Here is a 22,000-nt window from a genome sequence, read left to right as displayed (position 1 = left end):
GAATAAAGTACAATTGTGCAATTTCTGTTGAAAAGTCAATGTTTTTTCCAAACCTGTCTGTACAAACACTAGCTCTTCACTCACACACAAATTATGCAAAGGCTGTTACTTCTCAGCCCCATCCTTTCCATAAGCTATGTCTGGATCCATTAAGAATTAATATTATTACTTACATGAAACTGCTTACAACAACCAAGAAAAAGATCTCTGGAAAACGTAATGCTGTGTCTAGTTTAATCATATGCCAGCACTGCTGAAGGTGTCTGCCACTATTAGAGCATCCGCTCTGCTCACAGACAACAGTGACTGGTAGCAATAGGCAGCCCAGCTGGCTACAGTGAGGTCAGAAACCAGATGGTGCTTCTTTAATAAATGCAGGAATTCTTACAGGGGCTTTCAACATGATCACCATTACACCTTTGTGGTAAATCAAGGAAAATGTATTCTGATCCTGCATAAATCTGCAGGCACCATGTGCTTTGTTACCTCTGTAAAATTCTCATCCTATACACTGATAAATCTATCCTAAATACTAGAAGAGCCCACACAACCAGGAAACAACCAGGGCAGTCAGGGGAAAATGGAAACAATGTTTCTCAGAGTCACTGCCTTGATCACAGGACCTCTTAAGCTCATTGCCCCAGTCTTCTAAACACCATCAAATGAATGCAAAATTCTACATTTTAGCTGCAGGCCCAGGTATTAAGGAGACACTTCTAAAGCCTCCAGATCCATTTGTTTTCTTAGTCTTCTCTGACCCTATCCCCTTCTGCAAACTCTGCTTCTTTTCCCCTTAATACCGCATTCCATTTTCCCACCAAAAAAATCCCAAATCCTTTTACAAAAGAAAGGGGAAAAAAGCTAATCAGATTTAAACTTTGCATCCTTGTAACCCAGCACAACTGTCAGCCAGTTGTCACACAAGGTACTCATCTGCTCTTAATAGTTCTATCACCACTGAAGGTGAGATCCTTGGCGGCAGCCCCATCATCCCCAGAGAGCTGGAAGAAGAATGGTCTAGCAGTGAAGTACCTCCTAAGAGGCACAAGGGATCAGCTATGCACTGACATGAGAAAGCCTGGACTGCTCCTGAACTTCTCAACTAAAGGCCATGTGCTACTACTCAATGTCTAAGTCAAACCTTCAGAAGTTGTTTAAATTAAAACAATACAGCTTTTGGAGATGCCCCTGAGGTTCTGTCAATATTGCTATTACCCATGTATACTAGAGAAAGCTTCTTGACTAGTAATCATCAAAAAGGTTCTAGTGAGGCAATTTTTAAACAAAAGTATAAAAGCGTCATAAAACCATATCATTCCTCTACAACTCGATGCCCACTACAAAACCAAATCTATTACATTTTGAAGTCCCAAAGTGTTTCCATTCATTCTCTGTTCACAACCAGAAAACCATGTTTTCTCATGAACTACCACAACTCTAGCAACTTGAGGTGTACAGTAATTTCATGATTATAAGTCGCACCTGATTATAAGCCACACTTCTGGGTGTCGGCAACGTTTTGTTCTACATCCATATATAAGCAGCACCGGATTATAAGCTGCACTTTCGTTCGCAGCGAGGATGCTCGTGTAACTTTCACAAAGTTGCCAATTAGTAACAGAATTGCGGGATCGCGGGGTTTACTGGCTCGGCTTGGGGCCATGCAGGCTTGGCTCAGCACTGCCCCGTCGCTGGGGCCAGGCAGGCTCGGATCGGCGGTGCTGCTCCGCTGCTGGGGCCAGGTGGGCTCCACTCAGCTCGGGGTTGCTGCGGGCTGGCACTTCCATGTTGGCAAATTTCTGAACTTCATCCATATATTGGCCGCTCCGGAGTATAAGCCACACTTCCAGGTTCAGACCAAAATTTTAGTCAAAATGGTGCGGTTTATAATCGTAAAATTACTGTACTTTGATAGCCTGCCCTGCACAAAACGAAGATCCCAGCTACATGTATCTACAAACCTTCTGAGATCCATTTAATCACATAGATAAGAGGAAATACAAACTTTAATAGTCAAATTCAGTATCAGCAATAAAAAAACTAGCTACTGTCCATAAAGGGAACCACAAAGAGGAAATGAGTCATGCTCAAAATATGGACACTTATCAATTGCAAAACAATTAAATGTCAGTTTATTTGCAGACTGCAACTCTTTTAGTGCTCAGTTTTGCTGAGGCTTCTTGAGATCAAATCTAGCAAAAAATTGCAGGCAGTTTGTAGAGACCTGTTTTTCAATGGATTTTCTCAGTCCTTCCATTTTGTGCCTCCAGCATACATGTCGATAAGACAATATCATCCAGCAAAGCCTGGAACAGGCTTTCATTTAACTAACTTGACCCACAGAGTTCTGCTGTGTTCTATTTGGAGTGGAGACCTTGTGTACCTGGCAGAGTTTGTCAAGTTAGCACTAGTCCAAACAGCTTCTCTACTCTTCATTATAGGCAGTCCAGAATTGACATCCTTACACCACAGAGATCCCTTTGCGACCAGTGACACAAATAAACAATAACAAAGAGAATGTATTTAGGATGCAACTACAAACACCTCAATTTTCCATGCAGGAGAATTGTGTATGTCATCAGACACACAGTAAATAAAAGGAAAAAGGGCAGCCTAAATGAAATATTTGCATATTTTAAGCTCACATGTTATTACAGTAATTTCACAAATACAAGCCGCACTGAGTATAATACGCATCGCCGGGTGTTGGCAAACATTTCGTTCTTTGTCCATAAATAAGCCGCACCTGAGTATAAGCCGCTCTGTTGTTCGCAGGGAGGACCCGCGTGCAACAAAGTTGCCAAATAGTAACAGAATCACGGCAGGGCGGGGTTTACTGCCTCGGCTCGGGCCATGAGGGCTCAGGGCTGCCGACAGGGCTGGGTGGCCCAGCTCGGCACTGCTGCTCGTTGGGGCCGCTTGGCTCGTTCGCCCCAGCCCGGTGCTGTCCCGCGGTGGCAGGGGGGGCACAGAGCCCGCCGGCACCCGCAGCAGCAGTGGGAGGCAGGGATGGAGCCTGCCTGCTCCTGCGGCGGCGGCACACAGGGACGGGAGCCCCCCGAGCCGCGGGGCCAGCAGCACGGAGCCCCCTGCCTCCCCCTGGGCCGCGGGGCCAGCAGGAGAGAGCTGCCCCGCCTTCCCCACCCCCTGTGCTGCCTGCAAGGAGCAGCTCCACCCGCCATGCAACAGAGTAACCAATTTGTAACAACCGCATAAATGCAGGTTTTTACTGGCAGGTGCTCCACTTTGCAGTTTGCACTGACTCAGTTTGCACTCCCGGGGTTGAAAATGTCAGGAAATTATTCACATATTAGCCGCTCCTGAGTATAAGCTGCATTTCTGGTGTGGGAGCAAAATTTTGGTCAAAACAGTGCGGCTTGTATTCATGAAATTACTGTAATCACCCATTCCATCACAAATATATGCAATTAATGAGAACTCTGGTTGGAGTTTGTGGAGGGGTTTTTTTTGTTTGTTTGTTTTTCAGGGGGTTTGTTTTACTAGCTGTTAGTTAAGGATAGAAGTGATCATGACCCCATTTCCACTCTTTCAGAGTGCGCAGGGCTCTCTTTGATGCTTCTGATGTCCTGTAGTCTTGTGGATTACACCATCTCTTTCAGAAAAGCACAGGGATTACCTTCCTCCACTACTTTGCATTCTCCCTTACAAGATTTCCTGCTATTCTTCCAACAGTGAAAAATGGCTGCTTATATCACATAGAAAACCAGGAGCATTGTTTGTTAGCCAGCTATTTTGCTTTAAGCTGTTGGTATTTTTAAACATGTTCACATGTTTCTTTTGCCTATAAAAATCCAATTTCCTGGGAATTTTCAGAAGAACAGATTTTATCTTTGCATTCCCAAAATTAGCTAGAAATGTCACAATAATTTAAAGAATTTCTTAGGCATACATAGCTCTTTAATGAATTCTGTGTAGTACCCAAAAACTACAAGAGCTAGTTTGAAAGAAATCATTATTGGGTTAAGATAAGCACATGGCTCCTTTTAATCCAAACTCAATAAATTGAAGTCTAACCAGATGTGTTCATTGGAGAAAGACCAGGATTAGTAAATTCAGTGATACATTTTCTAAGTAAAGGTAATCTTATAGGCCTAAATTTTCTTTAACAAGCTTTTTCACAGCAGAAAGCAATGGTTGTTCCAGAAACAAAAAAATACGGAAAATACGTAGTTTCTTCCCAGAGATCCATACAATTTAATAGGACAGCATTTCCTCCTTGGTACCCTTACTTATTTTACTTTCTCTCAACAGCCATGCACATAATGTTGATGGAGTCCAAGGACGAATTTTATCTCCCATTCCCACAGTTTTTAGGTACAAAAATGCTTCCTGGAGAAGTTTATACATTGAGAAAAATCTGGATGTGCTGTGTATCCTCAAAACAAGACAAGTGGTACCCATCAAATTTAGGTCACACTCATCTGTGGTATGGGAAAAAGTCCTTCAGTAAGGACTGGTAATAAAGATTAGTGTTTTTAAGACATATGTTTTTACAAGATAAATGTCCTTCCTATGTAATTTTAAAACCCATTCTACACATTCTTTGCGTAGAAGAAAATTGTTGCGCTTACTCTGAAAACAATTGCACCTGGGTAACATTTCTTCAACACCTGCCAAATGAGGATAAGTACAGTCCTAGCAAGCTCTAGATGAAGAGATTGTCACAGGAAAAACAGATCCTTTCTATACCTCAGTTTGGAAAGCACCCTCTGTATCCCTAGGACCATGAAAAGCATGTGAAATTAAGTTATCCCACTGCTGCTTTCAAGCCCAGATGAAATCCACAGGGCTCTTCAAATCCAAGAGCCCAATTACTTCATTGCAGGCCCCACATTATACTGCCATTCCCATGTAGATTGTATCACCAGTCTTTTGTGTGGTCAGATCTTAAACAAAACTAAACACTAAACCTGCTGTTCCTAATAAAACAAGATGTTGTCTCCTTGGGAATAATACCAGTAGCAACAAGGGAAAGAGAAAGAAGGGGAGAGAGAGAGAGAGAAAAAAAAAAGAGAGAGAAAAAAAAGACCTGCCTGATCAAACATTTAAAAAATGTATTTTCCTGGCACAAGGTCTTGAAGGTGCTCAGACTGACAAATCATGCCAAGCAAGAAGTTCTGAACTTCTACCTATCAGGAAAACAAACATCTGAACCCAAAGCAGTATTACATTGATTGGTTGAATAATTTTCTAAAAAGAGTGAAATGTAGTAAGGAAGGACATGAATAAACTGACCTTGACGTATGCTAGGTAATGCTCGCACTTTTCCTGCATGAAGGACAGTTGTAACTTTTCTGTGATCTGCCCTGCTGCCTCTCCAGAAGTCACAAAATAAACTCTGGGCTGCTGGCTCTTTTCCTTCTTTGCCACATCAGCCGTCAAGTTATAATTCAAACCTGTTTTAAAAAGGAAGAAGAGGAAGAAGAAAACAAAGCATGTCAGTGAAAAATAGTTGTTTTCCAGCCAACTATCAATGGATCCTGTTGCCTCCAGGGCATCTGTGCTTGAATAAAGGTCAACCCTTGAGGGCCCTCAATCAATCACTGAGTTCCCTGCAGCTACAGAAAACCAGATCCAATTACAAACATACTCCCACGTTTCATGTCACTTTATTCCCAGCCCAACCTTTACCATAGGAAATTTGTGTAATACATCTAGATACATACACTTAATGCAAAAACAAAAAACAAAAAAAACCCCAACAAAACTCCCACAAATAAAACAAACAAAAAAAAAAGGCCAACCCAAACAAATGAACAAACAAACAAAAGAACCTACAAAAAACCCTAGAAAAATGTTTAAATGGTGTTCCTGACAGAAACAGCAAAAAAACCAATACAAACAACAGCAACAGCCTCAAACTCTGTTTCCCTTCTAAAACAGCACAAACCATGCAAATGTCAACCAGAATGTGGAACTTCCTGATAATTGTTTTCTTTGATTTACAATCATCTTAGAGCTCATATACCGCTCCCCCTTACAACTTTGTTGTTTCCAAAATGCAGCCTGGGGCAGTGGGGGGTTGGGGAGATAACTGGCCAAACTTATCACTGCTGGTGATGTAAGTTGTTCCTGCTCACTCCAGTAGGACCTCATAAGGCAAATTTTCACTAGCAAATTAACTCTTCAAGTAATGCCTTCAAACATTTGTCCAGCAGCTTTAAGTGAGTTTTCTCTCTTCCTGCTGAGGAGCTACCCACCCAGCTTCACACAATGAAAATAAAACTCTGGCATGAATTTGACGAGCTCAGAAGAATGGCTCAATTTATGACTATTTATTTGCCATAACTAAAGTTAAATACCTAAAAGCTTTGATAATGACTCCCCCTGAGAAATTTTTGGTCATATCTTCAAGATTGCTGCTACCCAGCAGACCAGGTGAACTATTCCAGCCAGTATATGCACCAAGTAAGTGGCAGCAGGCATATTATAATGTAATTTCATCTTAAATAGTGCAGATATATATATATATATGTGTGTGTATACTTATAATGCAAGAGTTATCCCATAGGTCTGAAAGCACCCCTGAAGCAGTGAGGAGTGAGAAAAGATTAAGATAAGGCCATGGTATCCCACAAGACAAAAAATGTGAATCACAGCCAGCTGTGCTCATGGATGAGTTGCACACTCTGAACCACTTAGAACATCCCTTCCTCACACACTATGATAATGACAAAGCACATAAACTGCAGGAGGCAAAATGCTCATCAGGAACAAGCACATCTGTAAGTGTTTGCTAAACTACTAGCTATAGTACTGATTTGCTGGGGGTAAGTGGGAGGCATCACATGGAAAAAATGAAGAACTAACTAAATAATTACAAAAAGCCATTGGAAAAGGAATGTGTTTCTTTGCTGTCTCTGCCAGTAATTATGAGGAGAAAATGATTCATGAATTTTGCTTGCAAAGAAAATTCTTAAGTAATGAAAGCATTAAAAAAAAGTGCTAGCAAATTAGAACATATAGGACATTCACTCCATCCTCTTCCAAAAAGAGGAAGCTTTCTTTTTCCCAGTACTTCCCACCTTGTTTCAAATCCTCTTTCAGTGTTGTCCCTGGGTCTAAGTGGGGAGTAATCTATACTGCTTCATACACTGAACAACACATCCCTGCAGCATGTCTGCTTCTGAGACATTCTGAGTGTGGCACTGACTCATGCCTGCCTGTAAACAGACTGGAAAAATGAGAGACAGAAATAATATCCCTCCACCAAACTATAGCTGCATACAGGTTAAAGATGAGAGTCTACTTTTGAAAAGTTTTTGATTAGGCATGTTTCTTCAGTTCGAGGAACATATTTAGACACTGAAAAATCAAACAACCTATTATGTTACACTAAATCTTGCCAATCCCTTCAGGCAACAGTATTGGAGACATGAGGACTGCCCTAGAAATGGAGCAACACATATGTACAGGAGAAAATTTGGACCAATTTCTAACATATCTATCTGCTTAATTCTAGTCAAATGACCAAAACTCTTCATTTCCATAGCCACCAAAATTCACCTAATTCTCATACTGGCACTATTACTATTGCTATTATTGTAGAGGAAATTATCTAGACTGTTGTCAGAGACTAAAATAGTTCATGCCTCCAACATTGATACAAAATTTTGCTTATTACAGCAAAACTACATAGAGGAGCCACTGAAGCTCATCCCTCCTAGAGATGCTTTTCACGGGGGCCATCACCATCAAAGCTGGAGAGGATCAATGGAACAGCGCAGGGATCCACAGATGATATTTTCTTGATTCTGTCTCTGTCGCTCTCTGTTCCTCCCACCTATTTTCTATTTCTTTCTTTCCTTCTCTCTCTCTCATATTTACTATCAAATAAAATCCATAATATTGACTTTGGCATACGGTCTCATTTGCACCTTAATTTGGGCAGATGCTAATAACTGGATCTTGACATTTAATTAGCATAGTCAGCAGGATTAACGTTCTCTGACCCAAAGTGCCTTTCGCAATAGTATTGTCTCCTCTCACAAGACTATTTCATATACTTCCTTCTGTAGTAAATCTTGGAAATCTAAACACCACTTATTTTAAGGAGCTTGAGGATTGTTAGGATTCCTTCCATAGGAATTCTTAGCACTTGGACTAACTTCCTTTGAGGGGTTGTGGAGACTGTGGTATCTTCTGCAGGCTTAGAAATTTGAATGCATCTTTCTCTGAGGGACGTGTGGGAATTGGATTTGGGAGTTTAGTTCCCTTGTCTACGTGAGGTTCTGTGCAGACCCAAAAGCTCCTGTTTGGTGGGGACTGATGCCCCTGTAGTTTTTTGTTTTGTTTTGAAAAGCCAGAATTGATTCCAGTCCTCGAAGCCAATTCTGCAGCTCCTATGTTGTGTGGCATGCCCTCTCATCAGTCTGTGGTTCGTTGTGGAGAACTAGAATTCAAAGGTTCTAATCCTGAGGTCAATCCTGCAGCTGCTGCCTTGTGGGAATGGTATTGTCCCTAAAGCAGGCTTAGGTAATTATGCAGCTTCCTGTAGGAAAACTTCAGGGGGAAATGTTTTGTTGTCCTTCCTTAGTTAATTTTTCAGTCACCTCTCTACCCCTAGGGTGGACATAGAGAAATAAAAAAATTAAGAAAAAAAAAAATGGAAAAAAATGGGATAGAGAGGAATTGGTTACTAAAAAGGTGATGAGTTATCAAAAAAGGATTAGGCAGTGGCATTTAGGCTTGCCACCAAATTCAGTCATGGCCAAAAGGAAAATCACTGGAATAAAAGGAGCAAACTGATTAGGCTGGCTGCTCCCAGGTGAAAAGCAGAAGCCTACTACAACCAAGAAAAAAAAAGAAAACTCAAATGCCAAAACCACTTCCTAATTCACAGACTGCAATTAAAGCAGTTTCACTCCCTCCACTGAATGTGAAATCAGTTGGAGGAGACCTCACTGAAAAACTGTGGGAAACAAGAGAAGTGGTACAACAAGCATTTCACAGAATAAAAGCTAAAATTTCACCTAACAAAGTTAATGCAATTAGCAACTTTTGTCATTCTGGCATATTCTGCCAGGTAAGTTTATTTATTTTCTTCTTTTCTAGGAATGTCAAACATCCCTATATGGGAAATAAGGAAAACACTTTGGGAGCAGAGAAATTGCAAGCACCACATTCAGTTCCCTTTTATAGGAACCTACCAACACATGAGATGGAGCTGCATAAAAACCAATGAATAATTGCTTGCATTTTCAGTTTGTGAATGTTTGTAATTTGTTTGTGTTTTCATTTCAAGTGGCTCACTGGGAGAGCAAAAATTACTTAAACTCTACATAAGTTTGATTTTTGTCTAACTTGTTTTCTCTTTACTGAAAATCTGTGAGGCAAAAGATCTAATGATAATTTCTCTCAACCAATTTTATCCTGAGAGTTGGTATAAATATTTATACATATCTGAAATAATACAAATATGTACTAACCTCCCCAGTTATGCCTTGGAGAGCTTTAAAATTATTAGTATTTAGCTAATTTTTTTTGTATTTACTAGTTAAAGAAATAAAAAATCTTAACAAAACACAAGCAAGTATCACTTAAGAAATTATAGAATCCTGCTTCCTAGACCTGGGGGGATAGCCATGGACTGTAAAAAGGATACGAATAAAATATAAAAGAGCCTTCTACCAGCTCTCACACCAACGTATGTTAAATTTCCTGCCCTGTGTGCAAAGAGAGTATTTTAACTTTGCCTCACTTCTTCTATTTATGCTATTCAACATAGTGACTGTAGTACATTCAGCAATACACATGCTTATCAGTGCGGGTGCAGAATGTGATGGGAGCAATTTACTCAATGAAATTCAAAAGAAAAAAGCTACTTGGGTTAATACAACTATGCTTGAAAGGGAATTAATTTCATTTCTAATTCCACCAATAATAAATCCACAGTTTCTATTTAGTGTAAAGATTAAAGTACAACTGCCTCCTGGTAAACAGAGCATAGCTCTGATGTAAAAATACAAGAACATTTTGTATGAAAATTTTTTGTGTGTAATTTTGTATCATAAAAACTGGTTTCCATAATATATAGAATTATCTGAAGCACTAAGAATATTACTAGAATATAAAATTCTTCCAACTATATGTGAAGGCAGTCAAGAAGAAAAAAACACATATTTGACAAATCCACTCACTTTTATTCCAGGGTGCAAAGTTAATTATACTACAAGAGCTGGGAATCCTCTCAAAACTTGGCTGATTGACACATGTTAACATGTGCATCTGTTGAGGATACCACTCCATAGAATTTAAAAACGAAGACCCGCTCTATAATTCTGTAACTAACTTCAAAACATATTGAAGCAACACCTAAGAGATCCAATACTGTATCTCAAATCCCTCACACTCACCACTCATTAAAAAGCACTGATTCCTTGAATTCAAAGGGTGCGGGCACTGACTAATGAGTTGGGTTGATGATTATTGTATGCTGTATCATTACTCATGTTATTGCTTCTGCTTTTTCTATCTTTTCTTCTATTATCTTTCTTCATCTTCTCCATGGACAAGCCATAAACTGAAGAAGATTTCCAGGAAAGAGATATTTATTATTATGTTCGAGTCATGGGGTGGATATCAGAGACTGAAATAGTTCATGCCTCAAACACTGACACAAAATTTTGCTCATTACAGCAGAACTGTATAGAGGAGCCATTGAAGCCCACCCTCCCTAAAAAAGCTTTTTGGGGGGACCATCACCACCAAGAAGATCAACTGGAAAAGATCAAAGGAATATCATGGGATCCAAAGAGGGTGGTATTTTCTTTACTCTGTCATTCTCTTTCTGATCCACTCACCTATTTTCTATTTCTTTCTTTCTCATACTTACTATCAAATAAAATCCATACTATTGACTTTGGCATATGGTCTAGTTTGCGCCTTCATTTGGGCAGAGGCATTTCTAATAACTTTAATAACCAGATCTCAACAACTGACCACAAGTTTACTTCCATTTTCCTTCAGGGATGAATGCAGAAGCAGCACTTGATGCACAGAGATGCCAGCAGCCTCATTCTTGTCCTGGTCACACAGAAGTACACAGTCTGAACAGGCTGAAACCCTTTCATCCAAGACAGGAAATGCCTTCCACTAACCTCTGCCATTTCTAGTGATCCAGAGACCTCAGGGGAGACAAAGCAATGGCCCCTCAGGTGAGGGGGCAACAGTCTAAGTGAGATTCTGAGATGAGAGAGTGAAAACTTAAAATGCTGTACCTCTCACATGTCCAAGACACAATGGAGGCCATCTGTGTCAGGAGGTGTACCACCAGATGTTCAGCTCTCCAGCAAGCACTGAGGCAGAGTGAAGGGTCAGACAGAGCATGGCACAAAGTGCAGAGCACGCATTTCACTTGGCCATAGCTCTTTGTTCAGACAAAAACATTTCAGCAATAAACTAATACTTCTGAAAACCATAGTCTGCAAATAAACAACTTAATGGAATTTGTACTGTCATTTGCAGTATCAAGCAGTATCCATAAACACAGATCCTCAGGAAGCTGTTTCATGACCAGTAGTATTGCAACTACCACCAGATGGAGAAGAAAAAAAAAGGTAGGTAATGCTTACATGCACGTGTGGGGCAGTGCTAGATGAAGATGACTTTTCTTCCCATTCTTGCTAACAAAATAATCACAAATTCAAATAAGTATCAAAGACACATTTGCCACAGGAGAATGCTGTGTGCATGTTCAGCCTGATTTTCTGAACATTATGTAGCAGATGGCAAATTTTAGCTTCCCAAAGCAAGAGAAATGCTCAACTTTACACCAGTAAGCAGCAATCTTGAGAATCCACACAGAGGGGAGTGCCACTCTAGATGAGCACTATGTTCTTGTAGTCTGATTTAACAAAATGCACTCAGATATCTGAGGGTGAGACAACCCAAATACTTTTAGATACAAAATTCACAAAATTTTAACACCTCCATAAGTTTTTCAAAGCCTGAACTGCCTAACAATACATTAACAGGGATATTCTAGGGTTTTTTCCCCTACATTTAACCATGCAGGAAAGGAATCACTACAGTATTTCCATTAATTGTTCCATCATTTGTTAATTGATATGCTTCAACTGCAACATAATTAAAATGGTCTGACTGCTAGAGTACTAACTGAAAGCTTATTTGAGATACTTTAGCCAAATCATATCCCGAAGGGGTTTTATGCAGTCAGATAGCTCTGGCTGTAACATTTTCAAGAAAAATCACGTTATTTAAAGCATTCTATGAAAGGGTAATGGTTGAAGCTAATAATAACCTACTTAGTAATTTAAAACTTCCTTGTAACACAATGGATGTTGGTCACCGAAGAAGATGCATATGTGCTTTTAACCAGTAAATCATGGGAAGTACTGTTTGTATGACAACACAGGGGAATTCAACCAGCTCTTACAAGACATGATGAACAGGAAGATAGGTCATTTGTAAACAAGGGAAACAAATATTTAGATCGGAAAATAGGCAGTTTACTTCTTGGCCACAGGTCCAAAAATATGAAATTAAAGCAAAGGAGACATTTTAAATAGTATCCCAGAAATGTAAGAACACCTAGATAGGCAGAAAACTTATTTGGAATTTTTCAGAAAGCCCCTCAGAAACGCATTTCCTTGATGACAGAGTAAGAGGTATTAAAAAAAATACTTTATCAAACTATGTATTTGTCTACTTAAGAGTCATCCTTTAAAGGGAAGGAAAAAATAGCATTTAAAAAAAGCAAAAATCAAAACTGAAGTCTCAGTTGCACCAATATGTTAGAATGCAGAGGAATCTTAAATATAGCAACTCCATTGTTTTGAGCTGTTCAGGTAACAGTGACTAGCTGCTTGTAGTTCTCACTTCATGCAAATGTAAGAAGTAGCAAGAAGCCTTTTCCTTTTCTGACTTAATTAAAAACAGAAGACTGCAGCAGGCTCAGGTGACGATACACAGATACAACTCACCCTTCTTAACTAGCTGCTCAAAAAGTTTAGGGTACAGGGCAGGAAGAGGCAGTGCTTCTCCCAGCTCCTCACCAGACTCACTGTCAAGACACAGCATGCTATAAGGTTGAGGCACGTTCCCTGAACAGCACAGTCCAAGTCCTCTGCCACTCTTAAAGCATGGCAAAAGTGAAACATCATGAAAAAATTAACCCAGGCCTTAAATATTTAGAAATGCTGTATCTGTCTCACACCACTTCATAAAACAGCTAAGATTTGTAAACATCGAGATGTAAAAGACATAAGTAGTATTTTAATAGAGCCAAGATGTAAAGGCTAGGACAATTGCAGGTTACACAATTCCATTCACCTGAGAAACTCTAAGTGTTTTAGAGAGACTAACTAATATGGAAGATATTCTTGCAATCAGGAGAATAATGATTTATAATCATTTTACAAACATGTAAACTGATGGACAGAAAAGGATTTTCTCAGTCTGTTTGAAGAGCTCCTTACAGACTTTGAAACACAATTAATCAAGAGTAAATCATACCTGTTTTCTAATAACATTGATAGACGATATGGACACAGATATGTATTATCAAGAGGTAGAGAATATGAACTCAGAAGGTTGTACTCTTTATCCTTGCAGTAAGCCCAAGAAGACATCTCCCTTGTTTTCCCACAGGAACAATCTGCCTCAGTATTATGTCAGCCTCATCAGAAGGTAAAAACACACCCAAGAAAGTTCACAGGCCCATATTCATCTTGAAACTACTTATGTCACACAAAAGCTGTGTCACTAAGTACAAAGAGAGACCCCGACTCCAGGTCAGCCTGCTACTGTGCTCCTGTCTGGGGCTGGCACAGGTGCTTACCTATTTCTCCAGGAACATTCTTGCCACTGAAACGAAAGCATGCTGTGACATTGAGGCAGTTCACCGGCTGCAAACCATCATGGCACTGAGGAGCTGTGATATTGATAGATACAGGCAGGAAAATGGTGACATCCATGGTAATGACAGGCCTGGATCTGGAGATCAACACAGAAATAGAATTGAGTGACCATTCAAAGGGAAATTCTCTGCGAAAGGACAAAAAGCAAATTTAGTAAAATCCACAATGTTTTGAGGAGGATTAAATGTTTGGCTAATTCCCTCCTGGCAAATGACAAGGATTGAATACTTTTATTATGCTGCTGAACTGTGTTTCAGGAATGTTCCAGTGCACTGTGAACAAAAGCTTTCTGCTCTTGCAACTCCAGCACCAGGTTACTGCTACCAGTACTCCTGGCTGAGGGAGACCTCAGCCAGAATCAGAGCAAGTTGAACACCTTAAGGCACAGGTGTCCTGCTAAGGAAACTTCCCTGTCTCACCATCCAGGAGGCACTCAAGCAGTCATGCTCCCACCACCAGAGATTTAACGCTGGGACCAAAGCTCATTTGCAGTGTGTGGCTCCAATGAGCTGACAGGTGCCCCCCTTGACTCCCTGCACACACCACATAGTGAGACCAGGTTTCCCATATTTTCATAAAGCCTTTTATTCGCAGTGCAGTAACATGGAAACAGATCGAGGCGGTGCCTCCAAGGAGGGACCCCAAAGGTGCCTGTGGGCTTTTATACCCTCACAGTCCAAGCACACAAAAGTCTCCGCTCTGAGTCCTTGGCTCCTGCTGTGTCTCAGTGTCCTTGAGTGTCCTCTGGCTTTGGGGTCCCACCAACCAGAGTTCAATCTGCAGCTCACACACCAAGCTACCTGCACTGAACGTATTCCTCAACAGTTTCCTTTTCCACACAGAAGCCCCAGCAGCTTGGTTGGGAAAAGCAACCCAAAACTCAGGCACTCCTAAGCCATCTTCAGTGCAGGACTTCAGCCCCAAAATTATGACTGTTATTCTTCCTGTTTTCAATGCTGCACGTGTTCAAAATGAACACGTTCTTCCAAAGTCAACTACAGTAGGAAAAAAAATGTGCAGCAATCAGCAGATTCAGTTCTAAGGTAGTCCCAGCAGCCATGCAAGGCCAGAGCTTGTAAACCACTTCAGGACTTTCACTCCACAAGCCACTTAAATTTAGAGGCAGGGGAGAGGGAGAAGAGAGCAGGAATTGTGGTTACACCTAATTTCTATGAACTGGAACAAGACTGACATCAATCTCTGATACAGCTACTCAGACTCTTGTACCACAGCCTGAAATAACAGTGCAAGTTCCCATTTTCAGATGGAGGATAATAAATGCTAGCCTTAGAAATATGTACAGTAGCAGGAAGGGAAGAAAAAAATTTTAAAAAATTTAAAAAAAAAATTAGTGTCCTAGGATCATTTCATACCTCCACTCTTTCTGAATGTTTAAGGAAGCATAAAAGAGTAAATGCTATAACTGATCTAGAAAAATATTTCTGCTTCAAAAAGGTATTTCTCCAACTATCATGCACTGTGCAATTTTTTCTTAATGTCATGTCATTTGCTTATTCACTGCGGATAAACCCCAGTGCATCTGTCAAAGAGCCATACATTCACATGAGCAACAGAATGCATCTGTCCCAAGGCAAGAAAGGCTTCCACAAAAAACATATGCTAGTTTTGGGTAAAGGACTTCACAAAAATGGGAAGGGTGAGGAGGTGTGTGGGGAAGAAAAAGTTTATCTCTTATCTAACAGCAAGAGGGACACACTGTAAATTTGCAATAGCAGCAATTAATCAAGCTGCTCACAAAATGCACTAATGTATTAATGCACTCATTTCCTCTGAAATGCAGAAGCATAACTGAACACAAGAACACAGGTCATCATGCTGTTGTGATGTATGTGATTTCAATCACAGAAAGCCTTCCAGTTTGTCTTCCCCTCTCTGCAAGTAACATCAATATAAGTGAAAAATGCAGTATTCTTTCTAGCAGCTTCAGAGTCATGAGACTGCAAATTCCCATCTGCGGCACAGGACACCTTTTCACAGAAGAAGTTATTAGTGTTCTCTGTATACATGATGAAGAAACAGAAAACTCTTCAAAAGCCTTGACCACCTGCCATGCTGACCTTCAAGAGTATTTCTTCCCTCCCTCTCCTTTTTCTTCAGTGTAATTGATTCAAATGGAAACATAGCCAAATATTTCCTGCCTTGAACAGGAAGAAGGCTGGCACATCTGCAGCACCAGCATTCGTCTTATCAGGGTCACCCCATCCCTGTATCTTTCATTAAGATGCAGGAGTTCCTAAAGATATTTAAATATTGAAAGGATTTTTTAAATTTAATATTAACAAGTTCAACAAAGGAGCTACTGACAAAAACCCAACTTTCCACTCCGTTACCCAGGTCACTTGCACTCTAACTCTCCACCTGAATAACTTGGTGAACCAAGCTATCCCAGCTCTATCAGACGGAACAAACAATTACACTTAACTCACAAACTTGAAACAGCAGCCCAGTTCCTGAGTGCACTGAAAATATATCTGTATCTTATTTCCCCAAAGACTCATATTTCACTCTGCACATTATAAAATTACATATATGCAAAATTGTATATATATATATATATTTATGTATTGTGCATATATTATATATATGCTACATATATATATGTAGTATCTATATAACTACATATATACATGTAGTTTTGCAGACAAATATATCTGGCATCCTAAGCAGCTCATTTTTTGTTCAACTGCTTTCCCTTTAATCACAATTATTTACTTTAGGTAAACATCAGAATAATGGAAAAGCCTTGTCACAATTCAGGAGCAGCCTTTCTAAAGAGGCACTGAGATACAACACATCTCCTTTTGGTGCTAACCCTTTCTCTTCATAGACCAGGTATTATCCTGGTATTATCACCCCCCAACTATTCTATTTAAATTAGACTGCACTCTTTGACACTATTCATGTCTAAAGTTTTGCTCAAAAATTAATCCAGCTTGATTCTTCTGGTCACAATAAACTAGGGAAGAAATTGGACTCAGACCACATAAGATAAACAGAAAACAGAAGAAAACAACAATGAATGAAAAAGACATCTCACCTCAGAAGAACCACATTGTCTGACAGGAAGGCTCCAACAGTCATATCTGAAATGTTTGTAACATTGAGGCAGTTACAAAGGAGGCATAAAATTCAGTTCTCTCAAACCTGTTGCTAAATCACAGAGCATAAATCCAATAAAAAAGAAAATTCTGACTTAGCCAGTTTGTCCCTTCAAACGTCATTATGTCGTAAGTCTCATAACTGAAGGGTTAGTTCTCTGATGTTCACTTCTGCTTCACTGCTTGATTTTTATTACTACTATTATATTATTGTCTACTTTTTGGGTTATTTTAAGATTGCCATCCTGAAAGAGCAGCTTCCCAGAAACTTAAAACCTTGGTCAGATACTGAACCCTCAATCATTTTGACTGTCCAAATACTTGAATTAGGCAATTACCTAAAATTTTTATCAGGAGTTTTGAGTGGTAGAAGGGAAATGGAAAAAGCAGCTCAGTTTCACTGCCCACCTGCAATGGCAGGAACTAGCAGCCTGACAACAACCAATCTGCTGTTTTCTCAGCCTGCTGCTGTGTTTTCCTGATGCTCTCACTGCCAGAGTAGCCAACATACCTGGGTAACCATTGCTATCCATATCAACTCCACCTGATATGGACTGGCCAAACATACGCAGCTTTGGGTTTATTGTTTGCCCAGACAGCTTCTGCAGCAGAAAACACACAAGTGAAATTAGCCGTTAACAAAAAAATCCTCTGAAAAAAAACCCTTACCAAAACAAAAAATGCCCAAACATTCAAGCATGATTTTCATGGCCACTGGGGTGTCCAGAGGGCTGGAAGTGCTGCACACCTGCTGTCTGCACTTCCCCCACACAGCTCTAGCAGGAAGACTGTCCACTGCCCTTCTGCTCCCAGCTGGTAGGAGACCAGCGTTGGCTTGGAATAAAACCCACACCTGCATTACAATACTCCTGCAGACCCAAGCAAATAAGGAACACATCAAACAGATTTCTGCATGAGGAAAAAATATAACAGCACCCAAGAGATTTTTTTTTTATTACCTTAATTTCTGTGAATAAAAGTTTTAAGAAGCATCTTAAAAATATTAATGATTAGTTAAAACAGAAAATCACACACAACCTTTTCTTTTCACCAAGCTTGCCAGTATACCCAAAGTCAAAATTATTAATTCTCATCTCACTTGGAAATTCTGGTTTCCATCATCTATTACAGAGTACTTTCTGTCAGTTTGGAAACTGCATTACATTTCTGCCTCTCCAGCACAAAGATTAACTTCTAACATAGTCTCCTTCTTTTTTTAATTACTAACAGAAAACTTTCTCTAAATGATTTGCATTGTAAATGCCTTTGTCTGAAGTAAATTAACATATCCAAATCTATTTTTCTGGAAGTCAGTCAGTCTCAGCTTTCAATCATTCTGCTGGGCCACCTATGCAAGACCTGAACTCAAATCAACTTCTGACAGCAGAAGTTACAGACAGAGGAAACCATGAAGTAATTTTAAGTCTGTTGGAGGTGCTTCACTGTTTGTGACAAGTGATCACAAACTGTCCCTCTCATTAAAAAAAATGTAATATTGGACAAAAGATCAGGCGGGAGATTTATGAAAAAAAAAAAAAAAGACTAATTGAAGGTAAGAAAGATATCGTGACTGTTAGTTTAAAGGGTAAACAGTTCTCCTCTGTGTACAGATCTCTTTTTCTACTGGTATGCAGGTAAGTTTAAGACAACTGGAAGTAACACCATCCCCACATTACACTCGCATTTCATTATTAGGGGTCCCAGTTAGGGTGGAAAATCCCACCTGCAAACACCTAAAAGACATCTGTGGGCTCTTTCAGCCTACAAGACAGAAGAAAAATGCTGCTTTTAAGTACCATAAACGAAAATAGCATAACACAAAGCCAAGTCAACTGTTTCTGCTAATGGTTGCCACAGAAGCTGTTGAAGGGACATCAGAGAACAACAGTGACCAGCATTTTAAATTATGAAAGCAGGAGGAGGGAGAAGGATAGGCTACCAAAATGAAAAGGGTGAAAATATATACCCTGCTGGACCCTCTCTCCCACTCCCCCTCTCACAGCTTATTTCAAAGAGGAACTCCACAGCATTAAGATGGATTAGGAATACAGTAAGATACAAAATAATAAGATACAAAATATCTTCCACCTCCAGGTTCATATTCAGAGCAGAGAGGTAAAAAGCTGAAGCTGCTACACAGTTCTGCTTGCACACAGGACTTGAACCAGCAGTGTGCCTCGTGCCCTGCACCAGGCACTGTGAAATGGCACAGAGACAATGCCTGTAAGGGGCTACCCCTTGGCTGCCTCAGGACATGGGACAATGATAGGAATGGTTTATCAAGAGTCAAGGATCACATACCCTGCCACACTCTTGAGCTGGGTGCTTTCCCACTGACCAAATGGAGAGACATGAGCTGTATTTGCTGGCCTTGCTCCAATAGGGAGGGAGAGATCACAGACAAAATGCTTTCCTTCCCACCCTGCTGATCTGTCCTCCTTCAAAATGTAAAATTTTCCCATGAATGACTGAAAAAAACCCCACCCCAAAGTAAAAAATCAAGCCATGCCAAAAAACTAAACTTAAAAAAATAAAATCCAATTCTTTTCAGCAAGAGCTTGAAAACTCTGGGATTTTCAGAGAAGAACCTCCCAACCAGTGGCTCTTGGCAAAAATCAGGCAGAATCCTCCACAGGCCACACATTATGAATACTTCTAAAATGCACTAAGAGTCACTTAACTTCCTTTTTTCTCAAAAGCAGTGCAAGCCATTTTACATGGTAAAGGAAGAAGGACTAAACTTTTATAGTCTGTTGAAAGAGTTGCCAATATAACCACTGAACTCTTTAATTCTGTGTAAACTGATTTACTATGAAGGATCCCACCCAGCAACAAAACAAAACAACCAGAACTTCAAACACACAGAGGGAGGGAAGAGTCAGACTTTCAGAACAATGAAATGTGCTAGACAGACACTATGAGACAGACACATGTTGGGCAGCATGAGCATAAGCTTCTTCTCTACTGCTTGGTTACAGCAAGCTAAGTTGCACTGTGTGGTCTCTGCACAAGATACCATAGCATATCCCTAACAAGGTTTTACATAGTAAGTGGGTGAAGGGGATGGCACCTAAGAATGGCCTTCTGACATTGTCAGAACGCAAGAAGGCCAGCAAGATGCATAAAGAGGCATAAAAAAACCCAATTAGTAACTCTTCATTCTCACAAAATCTGCTTCTACAGGTAGAAGGTGCAACCTCCCAACTTCCCATGGGCCTCTCCATAATTTGCATGCTCAATCTCTCCAGGGTTTTCATTTCTCCTCTACATTAGTGCTATTTCTAAAAACTAACATTCAACTTTTAAGACTCTGCTTGCTCCAAGAAGATGTAGCTGACAACTGTAACAAAAGACAGTAAAAAAACACCTCCTGACTAACATAATTTTACCTTTCAGCATAGCTAGAGACAAACTTTGGGAGAAGCCATCTTCAAACTGGGACTGAGAAAAGGATGTAGAGCTATGATGTAAAAAGGATGTAGGTTACCTATTAAGGGATCCTTAAGCATGGTTTATTTCTGCAGGTCCTGGGAAAGTGACTTTCAGCCAAGGATCACAAACAATAGTGTCACATACCATAGAATACTGAGGTATAATACCGTTGGCATCCCCATGGTAAATGTACACTGCTCCTATGTAGTTATCCTCCTTAGGTGCTCCAATGGCAACGTCTGTAAAACAGTGCAGATTTCACAATCCATTAAACCAACTCCTCCCTAATTTCAGGATGCAGCTATCCATAGAAAAACAGCTCTCCATGACCAAGATGATAATGAACCTGGGTAGAAGGAACTTGTTTAATTTAATTAAGAGCTCATGTTAAGATAAACTTTAAAAATACACAAACGCATAAGAATTTGTATGCATACGTATGTTTTATGTTTCACAGAATCAGATGTTGTGCCTAATCAGAAACACGTTCTTTTATAAAAATGTGTTTATCAACCAGCAACCATACTCAAAAAATTGAATTTAGAATATTTACTGTAACAGTACATTAAGGTTGGTTGAAAACCCAAGGCTGCACAAAGAGGCTGGGGATATTAAATGGATAGCAAGAATTAAAAAACAACTGCTACTGCTGAGAGTGAACTTTCAAATTACAGTAATTTCACGAATACAAGCCGCACCAATTTGACCAAAATTTTGGTGGAAACCCGGAAGTGCGGCTAATATTCCGGGGCGGCTAATCTATTAACAAAATTCTAAAAGCTGCCAACACGGAAGTGAGAGCCCGCGGCAGCCCCAAGCCAAGCTGGAGCCCGGCCGGCCCCGGCAGAGGTGGGAAAGCCTGGCAGAGGCGGGGCCAGCAGTGTCGGGGGCGGGCGGCAGAGCCTGAGCCAGCAGGGCGGGGGAGCCCGGGAGAACTGGGGCTAGCAGCGCAGGGGAGCATGGCAGAAGCAGGAAGGCCGGCGGGTGGGGCTGCCTGGCAGCGGGGGAAGCCCAGCATAATCGGGGCCAGCAGCGTGGGGGAGCCCGGCGGTGCGGGGGCCTGCAGTGCCGGCCAGGGCGAGGAAACGCGGCGGCGGTGCAGACGGGAGGGGGCGGCCGGCGAGCCTGGTGGCGGCGGCGGCAGCCCTGCCGGCGGGGCGAGCGAAAGCGGCGCTCGCGAAAGCGCCGCCGCGAGCCGCGAGCCGCGAACCGCGAGCCGCGAACCGCGAGCCGCGAGCCGCGAGCCGCGAGCCGCGAGCCGCGAAAGCGCCGCCGCGAGCCGCGAGCCGCGAGCCGCGAAAGCGCCGCCGCGAGCCGCGAACCGCGAGCCGCGAACCGCGAGCCGCGAAAGCGCCGCCGCGAACCGCGAGCCGCGAACCGCGAGCCGCGAACCGCGAGCCGCGAAAGCGCCGCCGCGAGCCGCGAAAGCGCCGCGGGGCGGGCGCGGCGCTCGCGAGGCGCGGCGCGGGGCGAGCGAAAGCGGCAGTGGGGCGAGCGAAAGCGGCAGCGGGGCGAGCGAAAGCGGCAGCGGGGCGAGCGAAAGCGGCA

The 22,000-nt window shown here is 41.3% G+C and overlaps 1 protein-coding gene across 1 annotated transcript in view; it reads right to left on the bottom strand.

Annotated features, from left to right (window-relative positions):
* ITGA9 (integrin subunit alpha 9) overlaps positions 1-22,000 on the bottom strand; it is a 227,338-nt gene that overhangs the window by 167,087 nt on the left and 38,251 nt on the right. The window contains exons 11-15 of the mRNA XM_033077526.1: positions 20,597-20,691; positions 17,532-17,622; positions 16,960-17,005; positions 13,823-13,977; positions 5,257-5,417 (exon numbers count right to left, since the gene is read on the bottom strand). Of these exons, the coding sequence (XP_032933417.1) occupies positions 5,257-5,417; positions 13,823-13,977; positions 16,960-17,005; positions 17,532-17,622; positions 20,597-20,691 (548 nt within the window). The remainder of the gene's footprint in view (positions 1-5,256; positions 5,418-13,822; positions 13,978-16,959; positions 17,006-17,531; positions 17,623-20,596; positions 20,692-22,000) is intronic.

Source organism: Catharus ustulatus, chromosome 1 (genome assembly GCF_009819885.2).
Source record: "Catharus ustulatus isolate bCatUst1 chromosome 1, bCatUst1.pri.v2, whole genome shotgun sequence".
Taxonomy (NCBI): Eukaryota; Metazoa; Chordata; class Aves; order Passeriformes; family Turdidae; genus Catharus; species Catharus ustulatus.
This window is presented reverse-complemented; position numbering and strand designations above follow the sequence as displayed.